General features: G+C 45.5%; 1 protein-coding gene across 3 annotated transcripts in view; it reads right to left on the bottom strand.

The window, feature by feature from the left end:
* The window catches only part of CACNA1H (calcium voltage-gated channel subunit alpha1 H), a 120,498-nt gene that overhangs the window by 42,724 nt on the left and 53,226 nt on the right, over nt 1-24,548 (bottom strand). For all 3 annotated transcript variants that reach the window (XM_071814943.1, XM_071814944.1, XM_065850450.2), the window contains exons 9-13: nt 8,612-8,763; nt 7,457-7,642; nt 6,736-6,853; nt 5,608-5,763; nt 1,470-1,560 (exon numbers count right to left, since the gene is read on the bottom strand). In XM_071814943.1, coding sequence (XP_071671044.1) covers nt 1,470-1,560; nt 5,608-5,763; nt 6,736-6,853; nt 7,457-7,642; nt 8,612-8,763 — 703 coding nt within the window. The remainder of the gene's footprint in view (nt 1-1,469; nt 1,561-5,607; nt 5,764-6,735; nt 6,854-7,456; nt 7,643-8,611; nt 8,764-24,548) is intronic.

The following is a 24,548-nucleotide window of genomic DNA, read 5'->3' as shown; positions in this document are numbered from 1 at the left end:
AGCCTGATTTCAAACATAAAACTAAAGCTGAACTAGCTCCCGTCTTGCTTGGCTTAGTCAGTTTTAGTTTAATAACTGCAGAATCAATCTTAAGGAGAGGGAAGGATGGGAGCATCTGTGAGCAGCAGCAAACAAGTTTGCAGTGAGAAATCCAGGCAAGTGCATTACCCCTCCTATTCTCTTCCCCTGGCTGCTTTTGTAATGCAGTGTGCTTTTATTGTATCATCTGTTTAGTTGCTGGCTTGTGCACAAATACCTGATCTGCACCACAGAAGTCCACAGGAACACTGCCATTCACTTTGAGAGGTGGAAGATCCAGCTCAAAATTTGCCAATCTGCAACACACGTTCCTCTTGCCAGTGTATCTGTTTACAGACCAGCGGCATTATAATAGAATCGTTAACGTCCTTATGCTGTTTAGTTACCGCTTGGCACCTATGAGGCTTATGGAGACACACAATTACTCACGGACTTTGACTGATGGCAAGTTCAGCCCTGTTTTCTATTCCTGTATTACGTAAGAAGAGGTGACAACATTTCTTTCACCTAGAACTCTCTTCTTATTTGAACTGGCTTGGCAAACGGTGCAAAGCTGGTGCACAGTTGATGCTGTGGGTTCCTTGCCAACTATTTGCAATGGGCATTCATTTGATCGCTTGGCGTTTGAAATTTGTTGCTTTATCCACAGACTAAGCAGCTCCAACACCTTCCTGTGATCCAGCTCTGTCTCAGCTTCCCCAACAAATTACTTCTGCTGCTTCCTTAGCTGAATTCCATCTGCTCACCACAATCAATATCATTTCCTTAGCTGAAATGAATCCTGGTTTCAGAAGCATGTAAAGTAATCCTAACAAAAGCCCAAGCCGAAAATCAAAGTACAGAGGAACTGAACTGGTTCCTGTTTACCATCAGGTTACTCACTCTATTAAAATATATGATCCCTCTCTGTCCCCTATCTGGTTGCCAACTCTACAGAGTGAAGACTGTCACCTATTATTCCATGTTTATAGTACACTACTACAATGTGGCCTTACCTCAAATCAATTGCCAGGCCCTCCTGTAACACAAATGAACACCAACATTTCCATCAATCAAACCTCACCTAAATGCGTTTGTGCGAGAAACCAAAAAGAACAGATGAGCGCATGATTGATTTGAAAAGCTGCCGAGAAGTAGCGTGAGAATATCGCTGTCAGCAAACCATTCTGTGGTAATCGTACAGAAGAAATGATGAGATGTATCTAAATATTCTAGTGCCATTTAAATTAGAAAAACATCTGTTTAAAGGAAATATCAATGCTGATTTAGCTTTCCTGACATTTTTTGCATAGCTGGTCTGTTAACATAGCTATCAGGTTAACTGCCAAGTAAAATGGATTCTTCCCCCCATAAGTTTATATGAAAAGATGACCGTGGAAGCAGGGTTGTAGCTCTCAGATTGCCAGGAAAACACAGAGACAAAATCCTACCTGTTGCTCGGAGGTCTTTTAGCTTCTCAAAATCATCATCGAAGTTGGCAGATGTCTTGTCCTCATCTGTGTCTGACCTATTGGCATCACCCTGCAGAGAAGAGAAGGATAATTAACAGACCAGATTCATTTAAACTTTGGCACAAAAGCCATTTGGACTACTTAGCAGCTCAGAGATACCTCGGCTCCCCATGGTTAGTTTAAGTGTGACCCCAAGAACGAGGAGGGCAGGATGGCCAATTCCCTCTGACACTGCCCTGGGTAGGTCCATCTTCCTTGTTTCCATTCATTTTCATACTTGGACAGAAAGGATGATTCTGTAATGTGTTTCCTACACTTCACCCAGCCCCACCAAACAGCCTATTCCAGGGGAGAACACGAAAGTGCAGCTGTAATCAGAGAAGTGACTAAGACAAATTGGCACCATGGGGTTCCGTATTTGCACTCTCCATGATCCCAGCTGAAAGCACTCAGGTTTTAATGTCAAAGGATGTCAAAGGGTTTTTTCTTTATTTGACAGCACTGTAAATTTGACTTAGATCTGAAAACCCAGCCCTGATTTGCTTTCTTCATGCTGGCTGGTAATCGAGATTGTATTGGGAAATCTCTTGGCAACATCGAAGCTGAGGCAGAAGGAACGAGGCCAGTTTGCCTGGCAGCACAGTATCATCTCAGGACAGAGAACAGCCAACCGCCCTCAGACTGGCTTTCCTCCTGGAAGTCCAGTTATGTTTTTTCCCTTTCATACATATCTGCCTCTGCTACCACAAATGACCAGCCTAAATAACGCACAAGCCTGGGAGAGAAGAGCTTTTGTCAGGTTCTCCTCTGTTGGGGGAGGTCGGCAGAGAGGAGGTTCCAGCAGGCTTGATCCATCAGGACTGCAGAAAAGCTGTGCAAATTGATAGCAAATGGTTGGATTAAAGCAGCGGATCCCGGAAAAACAGGAGCGCAGTTCCTTAACTGATGTCTGAACGAATCGCCGTGGTTTCTAGAGACATGGTGCTGAAGTGGCAGTGAGCTTAATTTGCTCTGTGATGTATTGCAGCCAAACAGACAGGATGACTGAGAGCCTTAAGCTTCCTTATTCATCTCCTCTGTTTTGGAGCAGAAGCACTAATGCAGAGTAGATGAAAGATTTGCATAATTTTTGACGGTTTGTCTGCTTTTCCAGCACAGCTCTGGGGTAGACTGCAAAATGACATGGGACCAATGTAAGCACAAATATGCAATTATGACCCTGTTTGAAGCCTGGCTGCCTGTTGTCCTAAGCACAAATGTACTAAAAATGGTTTTGTGGCCACTTAAGCCTCTTCTCTTCTTGGGATACTCCTTCCAAACTTGCTCCATAGGCAGATCAGAACCTGAGATCAAGCTGAGATTATGTACTGTGATTCACAGTACAATTTTTAGCGTTTTTGCTGAAACACTGCTGATGGTTTGGAGCTTAGAGCAGCTCTAATGTGCACCCTCTTAGCTGCACAAGTCTCCCAGGAGTCTCTCTCCATCAAAGTAAAAGAAATAACTGAGGAGAGGGAGGAGAAGTGGACCTCAGTGTCTTCTACAACTGCTATGAGCATCCCTCTGTAAGAGGGCAAAGTCCAAGAGGTCAAAACAAGAATTTCTGTTGTATTCCCAACATACCAACAAAGCCAGGGATGACAAAGGAAAACCCCGGAAAATCCACTGATAGTTCTTCCTGGTACTTGTCCAAGGAGACTGTAAACATCTTTGGTTTATAACCACAGCTAAGTTACGCATTTATAAGTGCAAGACTTGAATCGAGCCCCGGTAGCTGAAATCCAGCCCTGAGACAGGTTTTCTGCAACACAGCTAACACCTCACCGCGAGACAACTGACAAGCCCGCAGGCTTAATGTCAGGATTAGTAATAAATGGAAGTGGAGAGCAAAATGTGCCCTGCAAATGTCACACTTGTGGTTGCTGGCCTTTTCTGAGGCAGCTTTGAAAACTACTCTTTACACACATGTAAATCAAGGAGCCATTAAACCGGAGCAAGAAAACAAGAGCCGTTTGGCCAGGTTTGTCACCAGAGAGTATTGCACGAGGCTGCACATTTCTGGCTTTACATTAACAGGTGATTCAACATCCAAAAGGGCAGGTAAGGAACAGGATACAAAGATACCCGCAAGCTGCCAGGTTGCAGAGTGGAGAAAACTTTCTTCTGCCTTAAAGCAATGAGGAACAAAGGATGCAAACTGTTGTACAAGGGCTCTCTGTGCCTGAATGCGAGATTGCTTGAGGAGCAGCTTCCAGCCAGTCAAGTCACACATCGTCCGATTGAGTTTCCCTGGCATCATGTCCTCTTTTTCCACCCAGATTTGCTGGTTGGTGGAATTTGGGGATATCTGACACATCTGGCCACTGAATAACTCGGAGCTACCGTATGGCCAACTGAATTGGTTGCTTCTGCATTAGTTCAGGAAAATCTACCACTTTAGCACAGACCTCAGTGTGCTACAGCCTGTGTCATTTTCTAGCAGAACTGGGTTCCAGCACAGACACTTTGAATATGGCTAAAGGTCTCCCAGAGGAAAACCCCTTCTGGGCTGGAAGACAGAGGCTACTGCAGAGCCTGTAGAAATACTGGTAAATCCTTTGCTTTGGTCTTATTAGGTTAGCGGCTAAAATGTCCAAATCTACCTGCGACAGCTTGCGCTAGAACAGGAATATGGCAAAGGTGCTACAGTATCCAGAGCAAAGCCAGGAGATGCTGAGATCGGTAACACTGAGAAAAAGACAGAAATTTGGCAACAAACAGTGTCAGCATGAGCTCCCATCAATGAGAAATGGAATGTAGGCTTGTTCTTGGAGAAAGACCTTCTTGTGCTTCTTGGTCAGCTGTGCGGGATCTTCAGGGCACGGACCACGTTGTACAAGACATCAAGATGGCCACTAAAGCAGTGCAGAGACGTGAGGTTTGGAAGCCATGAGCTGGACAACTTGTGCCTTCTCTGTGGGTGCAGGTGACACTCACCACGCTCAGCATCCATGAAAGAGCCCTCAGTGACATAGATCACGATTGTTTTTTTCCAAACTGGGGCTTGCATCCTATTGTTTCAATTAATTTTCTTCTGCTAGTGCTATGATGAAGCTAGGAGGGATGTTTTAATAATGAATCTATGCAGACATCCTTGAAAGACATAAATGTGGCTGTGCTGGCTTGAGAGAAGTGGATTTTTAGTCTATAAATATTTCAGTTATATTCCATGGTCAGCGAAGGTTCATCTAAGTGCGATCTGAACACGGCAAAGGAGAGCATGATAACCATTTCTGGGGAAAGAAATGAAAAGTGGAAAAAAAAAAGCCCTATAAAAAGAATTTCTTTCTCCTCTTTCCCTTGGGAGTTAAGGTAGTGAAAACTGAAGCCATTATCTCATTTTCCTTCTGGGTCTGTGCATCTCTGAGCCGATCCAGCACTAGGCAAACTCTCCCTTCTTGATAGTTGCAGAAAAAAAAGAATAATAACTAAAAAATCCCAAAGCATGATGTTAGCCCTTTCGATGCCACTATTCTTAGCTTTAACTGGGACTGGATGACTTTTGATAAGTCTCAAAAATTATATCCATTTGCACTAGGACTTTGAAAAAATCTTTTTAGTATTTATATGTCCTACATCATCCTAAGTATCTAAAAATTTAATGTTTGTAACCTTGAAAGACAGCTTTTGAACAGCTGTGCTAGTAGCCTTAAATAACACGCAAGAGACTGAGTCACAAAGAAAGGCCGGGACTGAGAGTCAGTTCACATCCGACCTGGTCCCCATGACCAGAACTGGTTGGATGCGTTGAAGACCTGAGGTCCACTGTAAAGAAACACAAAAAGCAGGACATATGGGAGACTGGGTGAGTTAAATTAATCCTCAATTATTTCCTCCAGGTCACACAACAGACCTGGAGACCACAATCGAAGTGCTGGTCTCCCAAGTCCCACTCCGAGTCCAGGGGGCCTTATTTGCTAAGGTAGATTTACAAGAGCTTCACATGCCCAAGCCAGCTCATCTACATCCCTGAACTTTAAATTCAGGGCTGTCTGCCTGGCTCGATGTTTGCACTGACATGGATTCAGCCCTGCACGTGCTTCTCAGTTTTCGCCCTCCTTCTGCTCAGATCTCTTACCTCTGCCTGGAAGCCTTCGACCAGAATGGCAACAAGAAGGTTGAAGAGCACGTAATTGCCAAAGGTCATCAGGGCCACAAAGTAGAGCGCTGCCCATGAGGATGTAGATGCCATCCCGTTGTACAGGACCACGTTCCAGTCCTCTTGAGTGAGGATCTGCAGAGACGTGAAAGGGAAAACTCTCTAATTACTCCACTCCTCTCATGCACAGTAGCTGCAAATACAGGGTCATCAATACCATCCTCTCTTTTTGGCCTTTTCTGAGCACAGTCATTAGCAGGTCTCATGAGAACAGACCACAAAACATTCCTTTATGTAGATGGCTGCATGTGAGAGCTCTTTCCTGGCCAAACCTCCCGCTCTCAAGGCAGACCTGGCACAACAGTGCCCACAGAGATGACCAGTTCAGATTCTAGATATGGTAACACGAAAGATGCGCTGATACGAGTCCCGTTATTTGGTGCCGGACTTGTCTCCTTTAATAACCATCAGAAGATAACAGACCTGAGGCCAGAGCTGTTCTCTCCTTTCGGGTTGCTCTTTATAATGCATCTGGAGCTGAAGGAAAGGGTAGGGGACATGATATTTGATGACATAGGTGGCTCAGGAAACTCAGGGAAGTGGTTTCCATTAGGTAAAAGCACTGACAAGCTGGGCAAAAAAAATCCATCTTTGCAAAGTTTTGCTACAAGGATCCTTCCTCAGGGATTCCCACTCTCCTGGGTTTCCTCGAGTTCAAAAAGCCTGGGGCCTATGAGCAATGGATGACAGATTCATGCTCCACATTAATTCATGCTTACAATGAAAATGGCCTCTAACCCTCCTAAAAACAAGGTAGCTTTGGGGATAGGAATGCAGTCAGCTGCACTGAGTCATGCCTCTCACACAGTGATGATTTGTAATGGATTGCTTCTCTGTTAGGGTTTATAGAGACCAGCTAACTCAGGAACATGATCATTTTGCCCTAACAACTCTACAGTGCCATTTCAGTCCAAATTTGACACTTACTGAAACATGGTTGTTTTGTTTGTTTGTTGTTGTTGTTGTTGTTTCTTTGTTTTCTTTTTAAACTGAAATAACTTGTCTAGGTGGTCTACATTAAAAGCTCCCAGAGGATCCAGAACTTACCTGAAATACAGTCACAATGGCCCAAAGTAAGGAGTCAAAATTCTTTCGGTCTGGAACTGTGTCTCCTGTATCAGTTTTCAGGCTGAACTTGCATCCAAAAAGATGCATGCCAAGAATGCTGGAGTGGGAAAAAGGGAGATGGGAGAAACACATTATTGTGTGAAATATGGTTGCAGGGAGGACTGCAGTGAATTTTTGGACGCTTCCCCCCTGCCAGTGTTTGGTGTGCCAGTGGTATGTCCCAGGAAGAGGGGCGCTGCTCCACCACTGACATGACCACTGATCAAACTGCCATTTGGTTGTCCTGTGTCACATTCCATTACAATTGTCTACACTAAGACAAATCAGGTATCTCCTTTGTATAGAAAATGACAAACCGTATTGTTAAAAGAGACAAAAGTCTTAGAATCTCTACAACCTCCATCTCAAACATAACCCTGGTAGAGTCAGTTACTGGCAGGTTCCTGAGACATGGCTCAACAAGCCTCCCAGGAACTCCACCGCAATTGTTGCCTGTTCATTAATCTACAGAATTACAGTACTTCATGAAAAATAGAGACCAAAAATAGGTAAATAGTCTGCTGAGTGTCTGCTTGCCAGTCTATTGTGAGCACCTCTATCATGCAGGTAGCCTAGCAAATGCAGCATATTGTTATTCTAATCTACATATTACTTAAGCAAGCTGAAAAATTAATCAAAGAAGAGCTGCAGTCTCTGGTACCTGAAGATAAAGATGAAGAGCATGAGCAACATGCAGAAGGTGGCTACGTTGTCCATTGTCTTCATCAGGACCACCAGCTGGCGACGGAGGGCTGGCATGAAACGCACCAGTTTCAGCACCCGGAGCAGCCGAAACGTTCGTAGGACAGAGAGGCCTCCGTCCGACTGGCCAATGATCTCCCAGACACTGCAGGAACAGCAAAAGAACTACAAATGACAGCCCTGAGCAGGCTGGTTTCTTACAGGGTATCACACTGTTGAAGCCCTAAAGGGGTAGTTTATTTGTTGCTACCTCCTTGCTTCTGAAAAACACCTTCACTTCCCAGCTGTGCAGGCACACATGACCGTACACAAACTATATCTTTCATAGCTGGTTTCTTGATTCTTTAATTCCCTTGCTTTCTGTGGCTCTTCACACCACAGTGTGTCTCCTGCTTGTCTGCATCACTACAATTTGCCACAAGGCTTGCCACAAAATGTGGATCATAATTTTGCTAATATCCAGCAGGATTTACATTTGTTAGGGTAGGCTGGTGTGATCAGGCCACAGATTGGCCTTTGTTCCGGGTCTCTATTACTCCTCGCTTCTCTGACTCAAAGTGATGGGCCAACTGAAGTCAAGAGCACTCTCCTGGTTTACACCTTCTGCACCTCCCTTAACTTCTCTGCCCCAAATTACTGATGGAGGGGTGACCAGCACTGCTAGTAAGAATCCCAGCACAGAGAGGTGCTGCATGAGCTTCTCAACCACAGGCTGTGACATCCCCAGTTTAGGCTGGGACAGGACAGCAGAACTGTGCCCTCTTCTGCTTGCCCTATTCCAGCCTGAGTTACGTGTTAATTTGGGAGAGGGAGGACACGCTGCTGGGACAGACACCCCCAGCACTCCTTTCCCAGGACCAGCCACTCTGCACTTCAGTGGAAAATCGGCCGCAGTGCCAGATTTGTGGCATAAATAGACTTTGTTCTCCATCTGCCAGGTCCATTTACTTTGGACAGCCCTTCTAACGACAGGAATCTAAAAGGCCAGCAAAATTAGAGCACACCATAGCCAGAGATCCCTGGACTAACACGGCATTCCTGTACCCCATCCCACTCCCCAACCGGTCTGAGCCCTTGGCAGAAAAGCCACAGTAGAGATAGAACTGGCAGGGACCTGATGACAACTATGATCCCATCGAAGATGTTGTACGGGTTCTTGATGTAGCCAAAGAGGCCAAAGGCAAGGAGTTTCAGGAGCATCTCCAGGGCAAACATGCTTGTGAAGACGATGTTACTGATCTCCAAGGCGTTGGTCAGCTCATCTGGCTGTAGGGCAAAAAAGCAACATGGTCAAACAGAGAAAATGGCTAAAATGCAGATACGTTCCTCCCGCTCTGGGATTTGTGCTAATGATGCACAGGTGCTACATCTTCCCGTGTTCCTTCCAGAGAGTCATGGAGAGAGGTAAGCGTCTGAGGGAAACAGCAGACAAGCCTCATGGACAGTCCCAGTGAGTCTTATTGGAAACGCAGAATCCCACCCCATTTCTGGAGTGGTCGCAGAACAACTGTGTCAAATACACGGGCCCAAAAATCTAAAGCTATGCAAAGGAGGGGGCTTGTTCACTGCTGCAAGGTACAGGTATCCAGGTGAGTGGCTAGTGTGGCTTGTAAGGCTTCTATTTGGACTTGCATTGGTCAGGCTGTTTTTATCACATCAACCCCAGCAGAGCTTTATGGATACTGTTATATCCATAGCAGGAGCCCTGTCAATACAGCCCAGCTCTATTCATATATAAACAAAGCACTTTTCTTGCAGGCATCTCTTAAGAGAATTGGGAAAACAAGTACCTGTAAATGTCAGTAGGATCAATAGCTTTATCTACCTTGAGATCTCAATTTGGAAACTGTCCCCAAAAATCCCCAGGATCGTTTTTCCTTCTGAAGTCCTAGTTAGTAATATACAGCAGATTTTGTTAAAATGACAGGATGGCCCTGAGTGTCAGGATTCCCTCCAGGATCAGCATGGGCTTTTCTGAGTGTACAAGACTTCATGCAGCTTAGATTCAAGAACTCGTTTTTCCATTCCCTTCTTTTATTACCCTGCTTTTCAGACAGAGCCTTAGATGCTCCTTTCCTGGGAAGCCCAGCAACGTTTCCCTGTTGCCCACGCTCCAAACCGTGGCACAGCAGGGACAGATGCAAAAGGTGGGATGCGGTTTGCTCACTTACTACTGCTCCTTCAAACCAGGCTCCGCAATGCGCATTTCTAATGCTCACGGCCTGCTCCTTTGCAAAAGAAAATGAGCCTTTTTCATTTCCTCAGTGAAACAATATTGTCTAGAAAAAGGTGTTATTGTCATATCTGACTCATCTCCTGACTGATAATAGCTTCCTTTATGCCCCATCCGTCATTAGACACTATGTTAAAAGTTGGCAGTTTCTTGAGGATGTTGTTGCATGATTTGAGGATTCGAAGGGAGAAGACCATTGTAATACTGTGGCACAGCCATATTTAACTCCACACTCTGCAAACCGAATCCTTGGCAACTGGAGGTTAAAGAGTTAACTCGAATGTATGACGGGCCCACACATCCCCTACTACAGGGAGCGACAGTCTGTGGGCTGCTAATGAACCATCACTCATAAGCTAAATTACTTTATGCCATAGACTGGCTTTGGTTCAAGCAGGAGAAAGAGCACTAAGAGCCTCAGTCCTCATGATTATAATCCATATAAGCTAATTACTCAGGGAAACCAGGGGAAGGACTGTGCAATTTTCAGTTCTTTAGTCTCTAGCAAGGGGTGGCCGGGATGGCTGCACGGTGCATTGAACAGCCCCGTCACCGGGTTGTCCTCACACCGTCCTTGCTGCAGGGACGGCGATTCCCTCCCTAACATCGATCACCACTCGTCATGCTATTCCCTTCCAATGCCAAACCAACCTGGGCCTTCCTTTCGCAATGAAAACCCAGTTGATGAAAAGGGCTGCTCTAAGATGCCATCTAACCAGCTCCCTACAGAGACTTGAGCCCAAAATAGTCCCACTAGAAGCCACAGCGGTGACAGAACACGATGCTCAGGGTGTCCTGGAGCTGTTTGTCAGGAGCAGCGTGTGGCTGACACATTGGTCTCCCCTCAGCTGGGGTGATACAAGAGCATTCTTGACAAGAAGTGAAATAACTTGCTAGATTCTTGCATCCCTCCAGGCAGCAGACTGAGGGCTCCTTGGGACGGGGTGCTTGTGGCAGGCTGAGGATGGCTCGTTAGTGTGTTCATGCTGCGAAATTAATGACACAGTCATCAGCAGGGAAGCTTTAGCTTGGGCAGATTTGAAAGGACAGAGTTGTTCTGGAGCACTTTCTGCAGGGAAACACAGAGAACCTGTCCATTGTGACCTGCAGTACCAGCAGCAGACTCATCTGCTGAAGTCCAACTGAATTCAGAGTTCTCCAAATTGACCTTGTTGCTGCCAGATGTGTTGTCAAGAGTCACAATTTCACCGTGAAAACTGGGATAGCTGGTGATCATTTCAAAATCCTTAATCCTGGAGTTATGTCAATACAACAAGACAATCTCAGGAGTCATGACCAAAAAAGCCAGAGTCCAGCCTGAAAAGCCTTAGCTGAACAAACTTAAAACACCCTCAGGCAAACAGAAATAATTTGTCAGTTGTTATTCTCTAAAACACCATGTTTTCTAAGCCAACCCCAAGATTTTTCTGTGGCCTGTTGAAGTCATGACATTGCAACCAGTTAATCTGCCGATACAATTGCTTATAATTCCTTATTGCTCACTCTCCACTGCCGTAACTTTTGCTTCATATAAGAGTTCAGAAGAAAAGACGCAGCCCCCTCTCGAGGGCATGAGGAGGAGGGGAGGACAAGGAGGTGGCCCAGATGAGATCATCAATATCTGCGATGAGGAGCTGACCCAGCAGATGGAGACGCTGGGGGGACGCCTGGGCAAGGTTGAAGGACAGCCGATCTTCATTGCCATTTAGTGGTGAGGCAGAACTAATCCGCTGACAAGGGCTGCTGTGACGTGAGGGGTTTGGAGTGCAAGTGACATGGAGACAAGAGCCACCAGGCACAGACAGGGATGGATGGCCCTGCGTGCTGGCTGAGCTGCCGATGGGAGGTTTTTTGTGATTAGAGTGGAAGCTGAACAGCAGACGAGCCAAGCATCCAGCGCTACAGCCTTCCAATGTAATCACCGTCTTTCAACACCAACTGGAGCCCAGAAGACAGCCTGCCATAGATATTTTGATGGTTTATGAAATGGTTTGTTGCTTACAGCGCAATTCATTTCCCACTTCTCTCACTCCCCAATGAGCAAAGATCTCGGAGGAGGGTCAAGGAAGAGACATTTGAAAGCCGAGATGGATTTGACCATTCCCCTGGAGTCAGCCACTAGGAGACACTGTTGTTCTGTTCAAATTTAAGCCAACCCCAGAGCAGGAATTTTTCCAGGAGTCTTTTTATCTGGGAAAAACAAAATGTTGATTTACTGAAAACAAAACTTTTCATGGCAAGGATTATTTTTGTCCGACTTCCTGGATGGAGGAAAACGAAGTTGCAACAAAGCTTTAAAATTGCTTCAATGCCTTGTTTTGACCTTCACAACATGCAACTTCCTTTCTAGCAAGGAACGGTTAACAAACACATCTTGATGTCAAAATGTTGTACTTCCAACAGGGTAGTTCTAAAGTGGTATTTTCTGCTTTTTGCCAAATACTTTGTAAACCTTCGCAACTCTGACAGAAGGAAACTACTTCCCCACCACAGGGCTCCAAACTATACCAGTGAAAATGATTCAACCGAATCCTCATGCTTTGGGCTGCAGGAGTAAGTTTCCCACCATTCAAGAGAAGGACAGAAACTGTGTGGGATCCATTTCTAAGATTTCAGCATCCTTGGATATGAGTTTAAAGCAATAGCCTTGACTCCAGGCAAAACATGAGCCAGGAAAGCAAAACCACCTCTACTCACTTTGAAGGCCGTATTTATGCTGTGGAATATTTCAGTGATTCAAACCCATGTTTTTATTAGGGACAAACCTCAAACGTTTCAGCAGTTCATTCCAAGTTCAGATAAACAGACAAAAAAATCCTTTTCTAAATAGTTTGGGTCTGAAAATCACGGAAGAGTAGTCTCCTTCTGAGGATCTGATACTTCTGGTTTCAGCAAGACGCAGCTCAATCCCACAGCCTTCCCGGAATCGGGAGAGATTCAATAAAAGAGAAACCCATAATGGTCAAATTATTGATGGCTCCTGCAAGCAGAGGATGAAGAGCAGGAGTGGGACTTTGCAGCCTTAGATTCTCTTTGTGCAACTGAATTACAACGGCTCTTCAAGCAAGACACTGTCTCTTCGTGCCTCCCTTTCTCCTCTTACTTGTCTTCTACCTCGTCTCTTTTGATTGCTGCATTCACAACCACATATTTTACATAGCTTGGGTTGAATCACCAACAGAATAGGACCAAGCCTTGGCTGGGGCACCTTTTTATTCTGATATTGAGGAGAAATAATCATGCCTGCATCAGACTGGAGAAAAGGACTGTTAGACACCTGGTCCCTTCGGCTGAACGACCAGGGAAGGAAGTTTTCAGAATAAAAGATGTGCTTTGCTTCAGAAATCCCTCACCAAGCCCAAAGCAGCCGTTCGACTCCTCCTGAACAGGGAGAGCTGAGGCGGCAGAGACGCAGAGGAGTGGTAAACAAATCCAGAACATTTAGTCTCATAAACATCCTTTGCACTTGTGTTGTTTTTTTCTCTAGTCCTGGGCCTAAAGCTGTCAATGGGATTTTGAGCACTTGTTTACACTGGCTTTTCTGCTTTATATTTTTAAGTTGGGTCTGCAGAGACTCTGACCGGGAAGAGGAGAGATAACGAACTGTCAGTTTGCGCTTTGCTTCCGGACACTCTGTATTTTCTCTCTTCACCCCGGTTTTGAGGGGTTGTTGTTTTCCAATTTCTAGCTATCCCATTGCAACAGATCTCACCTGTCTGCAGCCTCTGGCATCATCCATGTTTCACAGAATTAACAACCAAAGGGAACGCATGAGAGAGGGACGGAGCAGGAAGAAAGCATTCGGGCTACTTACAATGAGGTGGAAGAGGGAGGGAAAATCTGACACATGCAACTTTTTAGATTAATAAACCCAAGCCACAGCAATTAGTGCAATACTGGACAATACACCCAGCACTAAGCAACTTTATTTTTTAGAATGCTTATAGGTCGCGAAGGCATTTGTGACCTATGCCCAAGGACTAAAGCTGCCAATACTTCCTAGCGAAGATTCATGAACGGTGATGCACCGAACAACACCTCGAAGGCACAGGTCTAACTCCAATGATTTCTCTTCCCTCCAGCCCTTCTGCACAGCCTGCACCTCCTTCCAAATATTAACACAAACTCCTGCCTTCCAGGAGCCAGGCAGTGGTGATCTATAGGAACAGGGTTTGAACACTCTGCTCCATCCTATTGAAAGGAAACCTAATTATGGGGATTTTAAGATACAGGCAGGGTCAAGAACCCAAGAATTCCTGCTTTTCCACTGAAGGCTTTTCCAGGTGGGATCCACCCGCTGCACAGACACACAGGGGATACCAGGACACTTGTAGCCTCGGTCGTGATGTCACCAGCTGCAAAAAGGGCGACAGTCTCAACAAAACCACACAAAGTGATACCGAACGCAGTGCAACTCTCCTCCTCTCACAGCGGAGCGGGGAGACGGTGCCTTTGGCAGCTCAGCCTCACGCTTCACCTTTTCATCGCAAGACTGCCACCTGCGCTCGCTTGTCTGAGAGGAGAACCAAGACACCGCAACCAGCTGCCCTTGGGGTCCATCCCCGCCACGGGGTCCGCAAGGCGCAGGGAAACCCTCTGCATCTCCAGCGCACACCGACGGCAGAGCACGGAGCTGCGCTTGAGCCAGCTTTTCCTCTACAGAGGGAGAGTAAAGCCTGCTTTGCTCTACTCAGAGCCATACAGCCGTCTACATAACTAATCTGTTTAACTGATGGATTACTGGGCTCCATACTACATTTGTAGGGTTTATGTGCCGCTGTGAAAGCAATCGTGAGATGAAAGCCAGTTTTCTGGGACAGATTAAAGCGATGGTTTGGGAGGGATTAGACTTTTTTAATAAGAAATGTTGTTCAAAAATTGCGGAAAATAGCTTAAATGAGTTTGAAGCGCTTGCAGCACAGGAGAGGAGCAAATCAATGAAATTACTAGAGAGAGGCTAAAATTAGGAAGTATTCCTCTAACTTTTTCTAAAAAGCTAGAACACATACTGAATGTGTGTATAACACTAGTGTTATAATATAATGTTTGTATAATACTAATATTACAGGCAGACTCCCGCTGCACTTGGCAGTGAGCATCAGTCTGCAACCCTGGACCTGTGTGCCTTCTGAATATAGGATGAAAGTTTGGATAAAACATTGCATGGGACTGCTGGAGGCTGGGATTAACCCATGGGGGAAATGCAGGGGTCTCTAACCCCCAGCCTATCTCCATCCTTTCCTCTCCCTGGAGGTGGCTGGTTTATCCCAGTCCTCACAGCACCCACGGTTCCCCCTGCCCATAGCTCACCTGCATCCAGAGCGACCCCCAAATTCTTGCATTCCTAACAAGCTCAAGCTTTGTATTTGAAACCCTCAGCTGCGTTTTCCTGCACGTTCACACCCTCAGAAACTTAAATCAAACACCAATTTCCTGCCTGTATCCTTTTCCTACAGCAAATTCAGCTGAAGAGGAGCCTTAGTCTTCTCAGGTAGACTCTGAGGAGCTATAATTAATAGTCACATCACAAGTATTTTGCTACGGAGCAAATTTTGGACACAAAGACATCGACAGTACTCCTGGGCACGGGCTCAGACTCCTCCGACATCAGCCCAGCAACCAGACACAGCACAGGACAGGCCCAAGCTGAAGTTTCTAAATGCTTAATGGAGTGTATAGGAGAATCTGTCACCTTGAGCACCCCTAAGGCTACTAATTATTTATCCTGTCCAGAACAATGTAATCAGCCATTCGGCAGGAGAGCGGATGTGCTACGTGCAACTGGGGGCTGGTCTCTTCCCTCAGTCACAGTGGGGATTTATCGCCCAGGCACAGGAATTCTGTCCTGCCGCCCCCAAACACCCCCGGCTCTGCACACCGGGACAAGAACAGCCTGAATATCACCGCAGATTTACACTGGGATGCAGAAATGATGCAGTTTGAAGGGGTCCATGTGTTGTCCCCAAGCTTTTGTCCAGTCTGTGCGGGGGCTGAGCGCTGGTGATCGTGTAACTGAAAACACCGGTAACTGAAAATACTGGCCCGAAACCCCAGAAATGAGCGGGTCGAGCCAGACAGTGGATTTCACACCTGAATAAGAGCCCCATGTGCTCTGGGAGCGTCTGCAGGCTCTGTCAAAACCAGCTCGGGCTGGGCTGGGACGTGGAACATGTTTCACACACCAGTAATGAAATGTAAGTGCATAATGTGGTGAAACTGTAATAATAAACTTGAACACCCTCTGGCCCAGAAGCAGGGGGAAGAGTGAAGCTGCTACATCTCATAAGCAGGGACTCAACACCGCGGCATTTATATGCAGAAGGGACACGGTTGCCCTAAACTCTGCAGGGTGTAAGTTTGGGTTTTTTATACCTATTCTGTTCTAACATCTCTGAAGCACATTGGGAAAAGATCCTTTTGGAGGGAATGTAAAGAGCCCAAAGCTCGCAGCCAAAGCAGGGACCCGCCAGGGAATGTGATGTCTCTGACAACTGCAAGCAAATGCGAAGGCTACATTTTGACCTTTGTTTTTCTCCCCCCCCCCCCTTTTTTTTTTTGCACGTCAAAGACCCAAGAGAATAATTTTGATATTTCTAATGTAATTAAACAACCAACCAAATGAACCCCAAGCAATTTACGACCTGGCTTCTCTCCTCCTCTGCATTCCCTGCCCTTTTAAAAAATATGAAGAATAATGCAAGCGGGTCTTTCAATTTCTGCATTTTGAAAACATTTCCTTTGTAAATGTTTTGGTGTAATTTATTTACTACAACATATGACTCTTACTGTCCTAAAAGCAACTTCAAGCCAGTTTAGTCAATCTAGACTACGGTTCCAAGCACAGAAACTGCCTTGCATTCATACGATATAACTTCTCTTACTAGAAAAAAAATGGTTCAGATGGTGCTTTCCCATGCACATGAGAACAGCTGAAAGTTATTTATGCTCTATGGCCTTGGAAAGGGACCAGGGACTTGAACCAGGATGCCCCAGCTCCTAGAAAGCCGCCCTGGTCACCAAGTTATTTGCTATTCCGAGGTGCCTTCTGCCCTGCATTTGACAGCCAGACACCACAAGCCCTCAGAACCAAAGGCCCTTCTCAGGAAGGGTTTTGGCGTCATTAATGTCTCTACTAAAAGCTGTGACTTTGATGAGTTTGTGCTTTCTGATGAAAATAAATGTATTGCTGCAAGATTTCCAAAGGAGCTCTACTTAAAAGCGGGCTGGAAACAGGAGAGAGAGAGGTCTCCTCCTCATATCTACTGATGAACGTTCACTCTCTGGCTTTCGAATTAAAAATGGAGAATTTATTCTCTCAGTCACCTCTACTCTCAGGTTTTATGCCTTCCTCTAAATGAGATCCTTCATGTGGAGCGAAAACAGTTTAATTGAAGATAGCCGATGGTAATTTTTCCTCCTTTCAATTGACCTACTTGATCTCCTAATGCTCTACGGAATTGCTTTTACCTCTCTGCTCTGTGGCATGAAAGTCACTGCTAATAATTGCTTATCTGACTCTGTATGGCCAGAGAAATGCAAAACATGCTGCTCCTTTCTGGAGCTGCAAATGGGGCATCAGTGGAGGAATGGAGCAAGCTGCATACAAGCACGATATACTCCAGCTTTAAGACAAAAAAGCCATTAGAATTAATATTATCCGGCAATGCCAAAGTCATATACTCTCTGGAATTTTTGCATGAATCCTTCAAGTTCACTTGGTGTTGACTCCTGGCTGAGGGTGTTTCCTCCAGAAGGAACCTTGGCTGTCACATCTCCATCTCCTGCAACAACAGCTACAGATCCGAGCCTTTGTTCTCTGGGATAATCAACTCCGCTGGAGCTTCCTCAGGAAGCTTCCCAGGCAGATTTGCAGTATTACTTTCCCGTTCCTCAGTTTCATTCAGCAAAACGCAATTTCATTTCAAGTGGCATAAACGCCAAGCTGGATTAGATCAATTGCCGTCTTCTCCACCCTCCGGAGGAAAGGACCTGGGCAATCTGAAATGCTATCAGCACACAAAACTAAAGCTACTATTTTTGAAAAGTAGGCCAATCAGCTGGATTATGTCTTGATGGAGGATCACTTGGTCTGACAGGTGGCTGAAAAAATAAGCCTTAAAATGAAAAAAACAAAACCAACAACAAAAAAAACCCCTATAATATAACTTGCTCCCCAACAAGGCCAGAAGTGCTCAGGTTTAGTTACTAAACAAGAAGTCACAGGGGAAGGAGGCAGCTCTCCAGATACCAACCAAGGGCAGATGCTTCCAGCAACACAAGAGCCCTGGGCAGCTCACCTGAGGACTGCTCACCCCCACCAGCGCCAATACACTGAGTGGCTTCATTGAAAAAGAAGAAAAACAAATACGCCTGAATTGAGGACACCTGGAGACACCTCTGGCAACTTCCCAGTGTCTCAGAAATCGACCCGTTACTTGTAGCCCTTTCCTCTTCTCCTAAGCAGCTGTTAAATGTGAGCAGGGTTCTCTCTGCCATCCCACCCCACGCCAGCTCAGATCCTCCGAGAGCCTCTGGCGACAGTCCAAGGAAATTATACGGACTGAATCATTCCCATCCATATGCTGGTGGAATCCTTCAAAGAACCGGCAGATCTGCGAGGCATGACATCTCTTAGCAAGGCCTGTGTTGACTGTCATCCAATATATTTGGCTTATCCCTTGCCTTAAAAATATTACAATCACACAAGGAATTATATTCACACAATTCTTGCCCACCGCAAACCCTTTTTTTCCTTGGCCACTATCTGTGCCGAAATCAGTAACAAATGGTCAAAAGCCATTAGCCTAAGGCCTGAAATCAGCTTTGCTGGCTAACCACAAAGCAGGCATTAGAAACAAATAATGCATCATTCATAGGGATCTATATGAACATATATATTTAAGCTGCAAATATCTTGTAATCCATACCACTAACTAGAAAGAAGAGCTAGGTTCTACTTTTTCCTTTTAGATGTAAACTGAATCACAATATTTCAGGAGCTGGAGAATTTAAGAAAAAGCACACGATCTTGTGAGACATGCTATAAAAGGACAGACACAAAGAACATGTGAATGTTCTGCAGCCCTTTCAGACAAAAATGAACACAGGGGCCCTGCCTCAAGGAGTCTGCAAAAGAAATCAAGGTTAACTGTTGATTTTCCTTGCTAAAATCTTGCAGCCAAGCTCCGAGCGCATGTTTCTGATTGTGCACAGAGGTTCCGGGATGCCCATCAGCGGCGGCTCCTCCAGCGTTCATTAAAGGTGGTGGGAGCGTGGCCATAGAGAATAAAGAACCATTTCCAACCTCTCTGCTTGTACTGCAAGAGGCACCTTCAGTGATGATTACATGATCTTTATCCACATCCAAGTAAGAGGTTTGCTCTCTGATAACACAGAGATCAAAGGCCTTCGGGTTGTCATTAGCAGACAAACTCAATAGAAGCTGTTTACTTCACCCAAGCTAATGGCACTGGAAATATTTAATCAAAAAATGGACACACTCTCTCTATTACTGCCAAGATGATTCAGAAGGGGCCACTTAAATCTATTTTGTCAAACCATTACTCATCCCTCGCTAATAGACCTTTATGGAGAGTCCCTTTGAAAAATGCGCGTCCGTGATTTGCGGGTTGTGTACTGGTATTAAGAGATGAGGCGCACCAAGAAAACACGACAGAGGATTGCTGGGAAGAACGGGGTGGGGAATGTGTTTAGTCTGTATCTGACAAAGACCCTGACTTTGTCATCTTTTAAGCCCAAGGACAGGAAGCTGAGGTGGTCTGAGGGGGAAATAAGTTCAAGGAGAGGATAATTCTTGAGAAAAACCGGAGCAAACTGCCGTAACTGACGTCTGAGTGCTAAGCGGAAGGCAGAAAGATGGAAGATCAGGAGACCTCTTCTGAGGTTCAAGGATCTCAGTGTAGAAGAAAGAAAATATGTTGGGTGGACACCAGGAGAAGATTTGGTGGTGTGTCTTACAGAAAAGTGGGGTGTTGCCTCCTTGAGCCTTCATTCTGGGGTCACCAAGGGAAGGTTCTACAATGACACACCAGATATCAGGACTCCCAAACTCTTTTCTAAACTTCTAGACTAATGCCTCATCTCTCCTGCGGTCCTGAACACCTATCAGACACTTGGGCGCAGGCAGATCTTTATGGGCTTCCCTTTGGGATGCGCGGAGACTTTCATTAACCAAGGACGTTCACTCTGGGGTAGCCTTAAAAGATATGAAACCACTTACGACCCTCATATAGGAAGAGCTGATCCTCCCTTAGAGCAAGAGGATGGACTAGGTGAGTTGAGCTCCATCTGCTGTGATTTTTGTGAAAAGGCCAAAAAGATCTCTTGGGTTCTTAGGATCCAAGACACCATCAGGATGGGTAGCTACTTCTTATAACTTTTTTTTCATAAGCCGATGAAGATCTGTCCTCAGGGACAACCTGCGAGGAACCTCCAGCCCTTTTGTCCTCCAAGACAGGACTGCACTTGGCACAGACTCTGTTTTGAGACAGTTTCTCTGCAGCTTCCAGAAACACTCATGAAGAACTTAGGATTCAAAAGCTTCATCAGCGTGGAGACAATTATCTGCAAATCCACGTTTGTAATACAGGCAGCAACTCCTCTCTGCTCCGCAGCAAAGGTAGGCTAGGAGCCAAGAGAACAAATTCAGAGAAAATCCAGCTTTCCTCACCTCTAGCAAACCTGAAGCAACCCAAGCAATTGTTACAAGCTTATTTTTGTCCCTGAGAACACAATGCAGCGAAGAGCCCAGGGTGCTCTACCCTGCAGCCAAAGCAGGCAGATGGGAACTTCAGAGCTGCCACGCTGTTCTTGCAAGTGAATTATTGATACATCCTTCTGAGCCGCGAGCATCAGACTAAAGTGGCAATTAAAACCATCCACAATGATCAAAAAGAAACGGCAAAGACAAGAAGATACAAACCCAGAGTCTGTATATGCCAGCGGCCTGCAGTATGTGCTATTATTACCGTCAACGAAGGCTTTTAGGTCCTGATTTTTCAGGTGGGTCTTCAGTAAGGGTTTGTATCAGAGCAGGCGGACAGTGGTGAGCAACACATCGTCACCATTTCTGCTGGAGACAAGGGAATGAGCCGCTCCTGGGACCTCGCTGCCCCATTTTAGCTTTTGCATCTGTGCAAGACAGACATTCCATCTCAGAAATATAAAAATAGCAACTGCAGGCATCATCATCCCTCTGGCTCCCTGAGACAACAGCACTTTGTTTCGCTACGGCAAGAAAGGACATGAGAGGTCGGGAAGGAAGCACAAGGCAGAGTCAGCATCGGAGCATCACTTGGATCTTGCACGGAAGGAGTTCTTGGGGTGACAAGATGTGAGCACAAACCAGCGGGAGAGCTCAGCAGCTCCTGTTCCCCCTCACATGGGCTGTTTGTATCTTACAGCTACTGGATTTTCAGCTGGCAGAATTCCTTCATTTCAGTGGAACCACCTCTGAGTTTGGAGATGGCCCAGTGCTTCCACACTTCCACCTTCTTGACAAAAACAAAACCAAACCAAAAGAAACCAAAAAAAAAGCCCAATTAAATTAAATTATATTAAACCACCACCAGTATAATAACCAAGGAATAAAATTAACAGAAGCTAACTGTGCTGGCTTTGCAATGTGTTTCTCTTGTAATATTTATTTCTAATACTGGGAGAAGAACACAAAAATCTGGAAAACAGGACCTAAAAACGAGGAGCCGCCATTGCTTTTTTCTCATTGCTTTTGCATGAAATACGCCTCACCCCCAAGCATGCCCTGGATTTGCAGTATGTCTCTATTGTTATGGGAACAAAACTATTCAGCAAAAAAAAAGTTTAGCCATTCTGATTATACATAATGAAATAAAATCACTGCTAAAATAATGAAATTCAATTATATTAGCCCTAATAACAGTAGTAATAATTACAATTATTGTAATTCACTGGTACTACGAGGCTGCATAAGATGCAGAATTGCTGAACACCCAAGAGTTGAGACTCCCTCCCCAAGCTGCTGCAGTGGATATATTTAGTTTTGGAGGTCGTTAGATCAGCCTTGGTGTGTTGGGCAAAGGGGACTGTTATTCTAACACTAATTACACTTCTAATGGCAACAATAATAACACCTCTCGAATCATCAGCACTGGTGCCGTGAATGCCAAAGCGATGCAATTATGCGCTGCTGTCATCTCAAGCGGAGTTTCGAGGCAGAGAAAAGCAAAGGTAGAAGAGGCAGCACACGGTCACGTTTTCCTCCTGGTAGATTTTCACATCACTGCTGTGGCCCTGACGAGCAGGAGCGAAGCTTCTCCGGCAGCAAGAGCTGCCATACTGATCCATACCCTTCCAAACAGCTGCGCCGGTTCTCACATGGAACAGGCAACACAAGGTTTTATTTATAGAGAGAGTGACTGAAAGAGAATTCAGATGCAATCTCCAGCGTAGTGGCTTTAATGAACTAGTAAAGGTAAAACACGTGCAAACAGCGAGTCCTTAAGAAAGCAACTGAGCTCGCAAATGTTTCTGCCCTGATGGAAATTCTCGTCATGGGTTCCCAAAACGGATAGATCATGGTGAAAGCTGTCAAATCATTTTATTTCTTAGTCCCCAAGTGTCTCGAGGGGTGGGATACACAGTGGATCTCAGGACTTGCTCAAACGCTCTTGCTTGAGGAGGTGGTGAGTGTTTCCATGGCAATGAGCTATTGCCTTGGTGACCGTGGACCTGGACTGGTGCTGCTAAACCACTGGGACCTTTGGACATCAAGGACCTTCCTCCTTTGCTGTCTAATGATTTTTTTTTTAATTATTATTTCTGAGTTCATACACATCTAAAAGTTGCCTTAGGTGGTTGTGCTAGAGACAGAAAAACATAAATTACTACAGAAGAAGCATCCTCTGTTCACACCTGCCCCTCTGCGACCCAACCCAGAAGTAACTTTTCTATCAGTCAAACCAACCCCAGGTCCAGTCCTGGTTACTCCTGAGCAGTGCTGAGCCTCTATCTATAAACTAGAAAATTAAGCAGAGGAAGCAGAGGACTTCATTAGCCCAGACATCAAAAGTACATTAATCTATATGCATTCAAACCTTTCAAGAGAGGTCAAACTGAAAGGTCGCTGTGTTGAAGAGGTCAAGAAGTGAGCTTGCACATAGAAAAGCAGCTTTGTACATAAACAGGTATCCTCCTAGGCAAGAAATGTAAAAGATTCGCCTGGAAGAGTAAAAAATGTGTCTGTCTCCCTCCAAACAATCTTCAGATAAACTTTGTGCTATCATAAAAGCTTTAGCCTGGGCTCATACAGCAGAAAATCGTTGCATCTCTGCCTCTGAGAACTTGCACTGCTTTTCTTCCCAACTTTATCATTGGAACACACGCTCCTTCCAAGCGACTGGCAGCATGAAACCAGATCGAACAGAAACATCACGTGAGTTTCTTTTTAAATTTGCACAAACCCTGCACACTCTGTCACTCTGAAGTGGTTTCTATGGAGATGCTAAAAAAATGGAACGGTACCCTTTGGGTGCCAAATTCAGCACGGGAAAACTTGGGTGAGCAGCAAACACTGGCCAAGAGGAGTGAATGAGAGACCCAGAATACGATGGCTTACACGGAGCCACAGATAACGGGGGTAAAATTACCTCTTTGGCTGACAGGCATTAACCAAACTGACACGCTGCAATGAGTATCATGCAGAGTTTAATTAACCGCAGGCAATGGGGCATTAATACAGGAGAGGACAGCCTGCCCGATTTCCTTACGGTCTGGACGTGATAGGGAGGGATGTGAGCATTTGCAGGGCAGAAGCGATGCTCAAGTGTTAAGAGGTTTCTCCGGAGCTGGAGCCACAGTCGGTCGCCTCTCAGAGCTGCTCTGGCTCCTTCATCTGCAAAACTGAGCAGAGGAGCCCAAATCTTGCAACTTCCTACACAGTCTATTTTCGAGTCTTAGGAATAAAAGCAACAAGCAACAGGAAGGATGCAATTACTAGAAATAAGTCTGAACTCTCCCACACTCCACCCCATCAATCTTGACGGCTTCATCATTTGTATCAGTAAGACAGAGCCATCCCATTCCATCCGGTCCCATCCGTACGGTCCTGCTGATCTGAGCTCTGCTCTGCACCGCTGCCCAACCAGCTCCCTCAGCACCAATGTGAGGTCCCAGTTTGGTTCTGCTCTGCTTTCCTCAGCCACCAAAAAGCCTGCAGGCAGGGCTGAAATGTCACATCTTGTGTTGACACAACTACCTTGATCCCAAACCTGAGCACAGTGACCCTGGAGAGACACAGCCACGAGCCCTAAGGCTCTAACGAGACCTTCTATACCAAGTACTCTGTTCCCAAGTATATTCAATACTTTTCAGACCAAAGTTCTCTTTAAAACAAAGCTATTTTGTCTTATTTAAGCAAATCATCATTAAAATCAACCAGCCAGGGCTTTAAACTTCAGATCGTGCACACATAGGAGGGAGGAATCACATAGAATCAGTACAAATGTGGCGGGGGGGACTGGACAGCCCGGTGTGTCCACGCTTGCTGGCAGAATGTCGCTTCAGCCATGGTAATCGGGAAATCTGTTTTTAAGTGAACACAAGAAGTGGTACAGAGCATTGTCTGCCTCCTAGTGAGCGGTCACCCCTGGGATTTGAACATATGGCTGCATCAAGCCTGGCTAGTGCCAGCCTGATTCTTAAACTATTAAACCATCCCCGCAGGCTCTGCATCCTGTTCTTTCTGTGTATATTGTACAAGGGAAAAGAATTTGATTTGGGGTTTCGAGAATTTCAAACAAGGATATACAATTAGAGAAGT

This window comes from Patagioenas fasciata, chromosome 15 (assembly GCF_037038585.1).
Source record: "Patagioenas fasciata isolate bPatFas1 chromosome 15, bPatFas1.hap1, whole genome shotgun sequence".
NCBI lineage: Eukaryota > Metazoa > Chordata > Aves > Columbiformes > Columbidae > Patagioenas > Patagioenas fasciata.
This window is presented reverse-complemented; position numbering and strand designations above follow the sequence as displayed.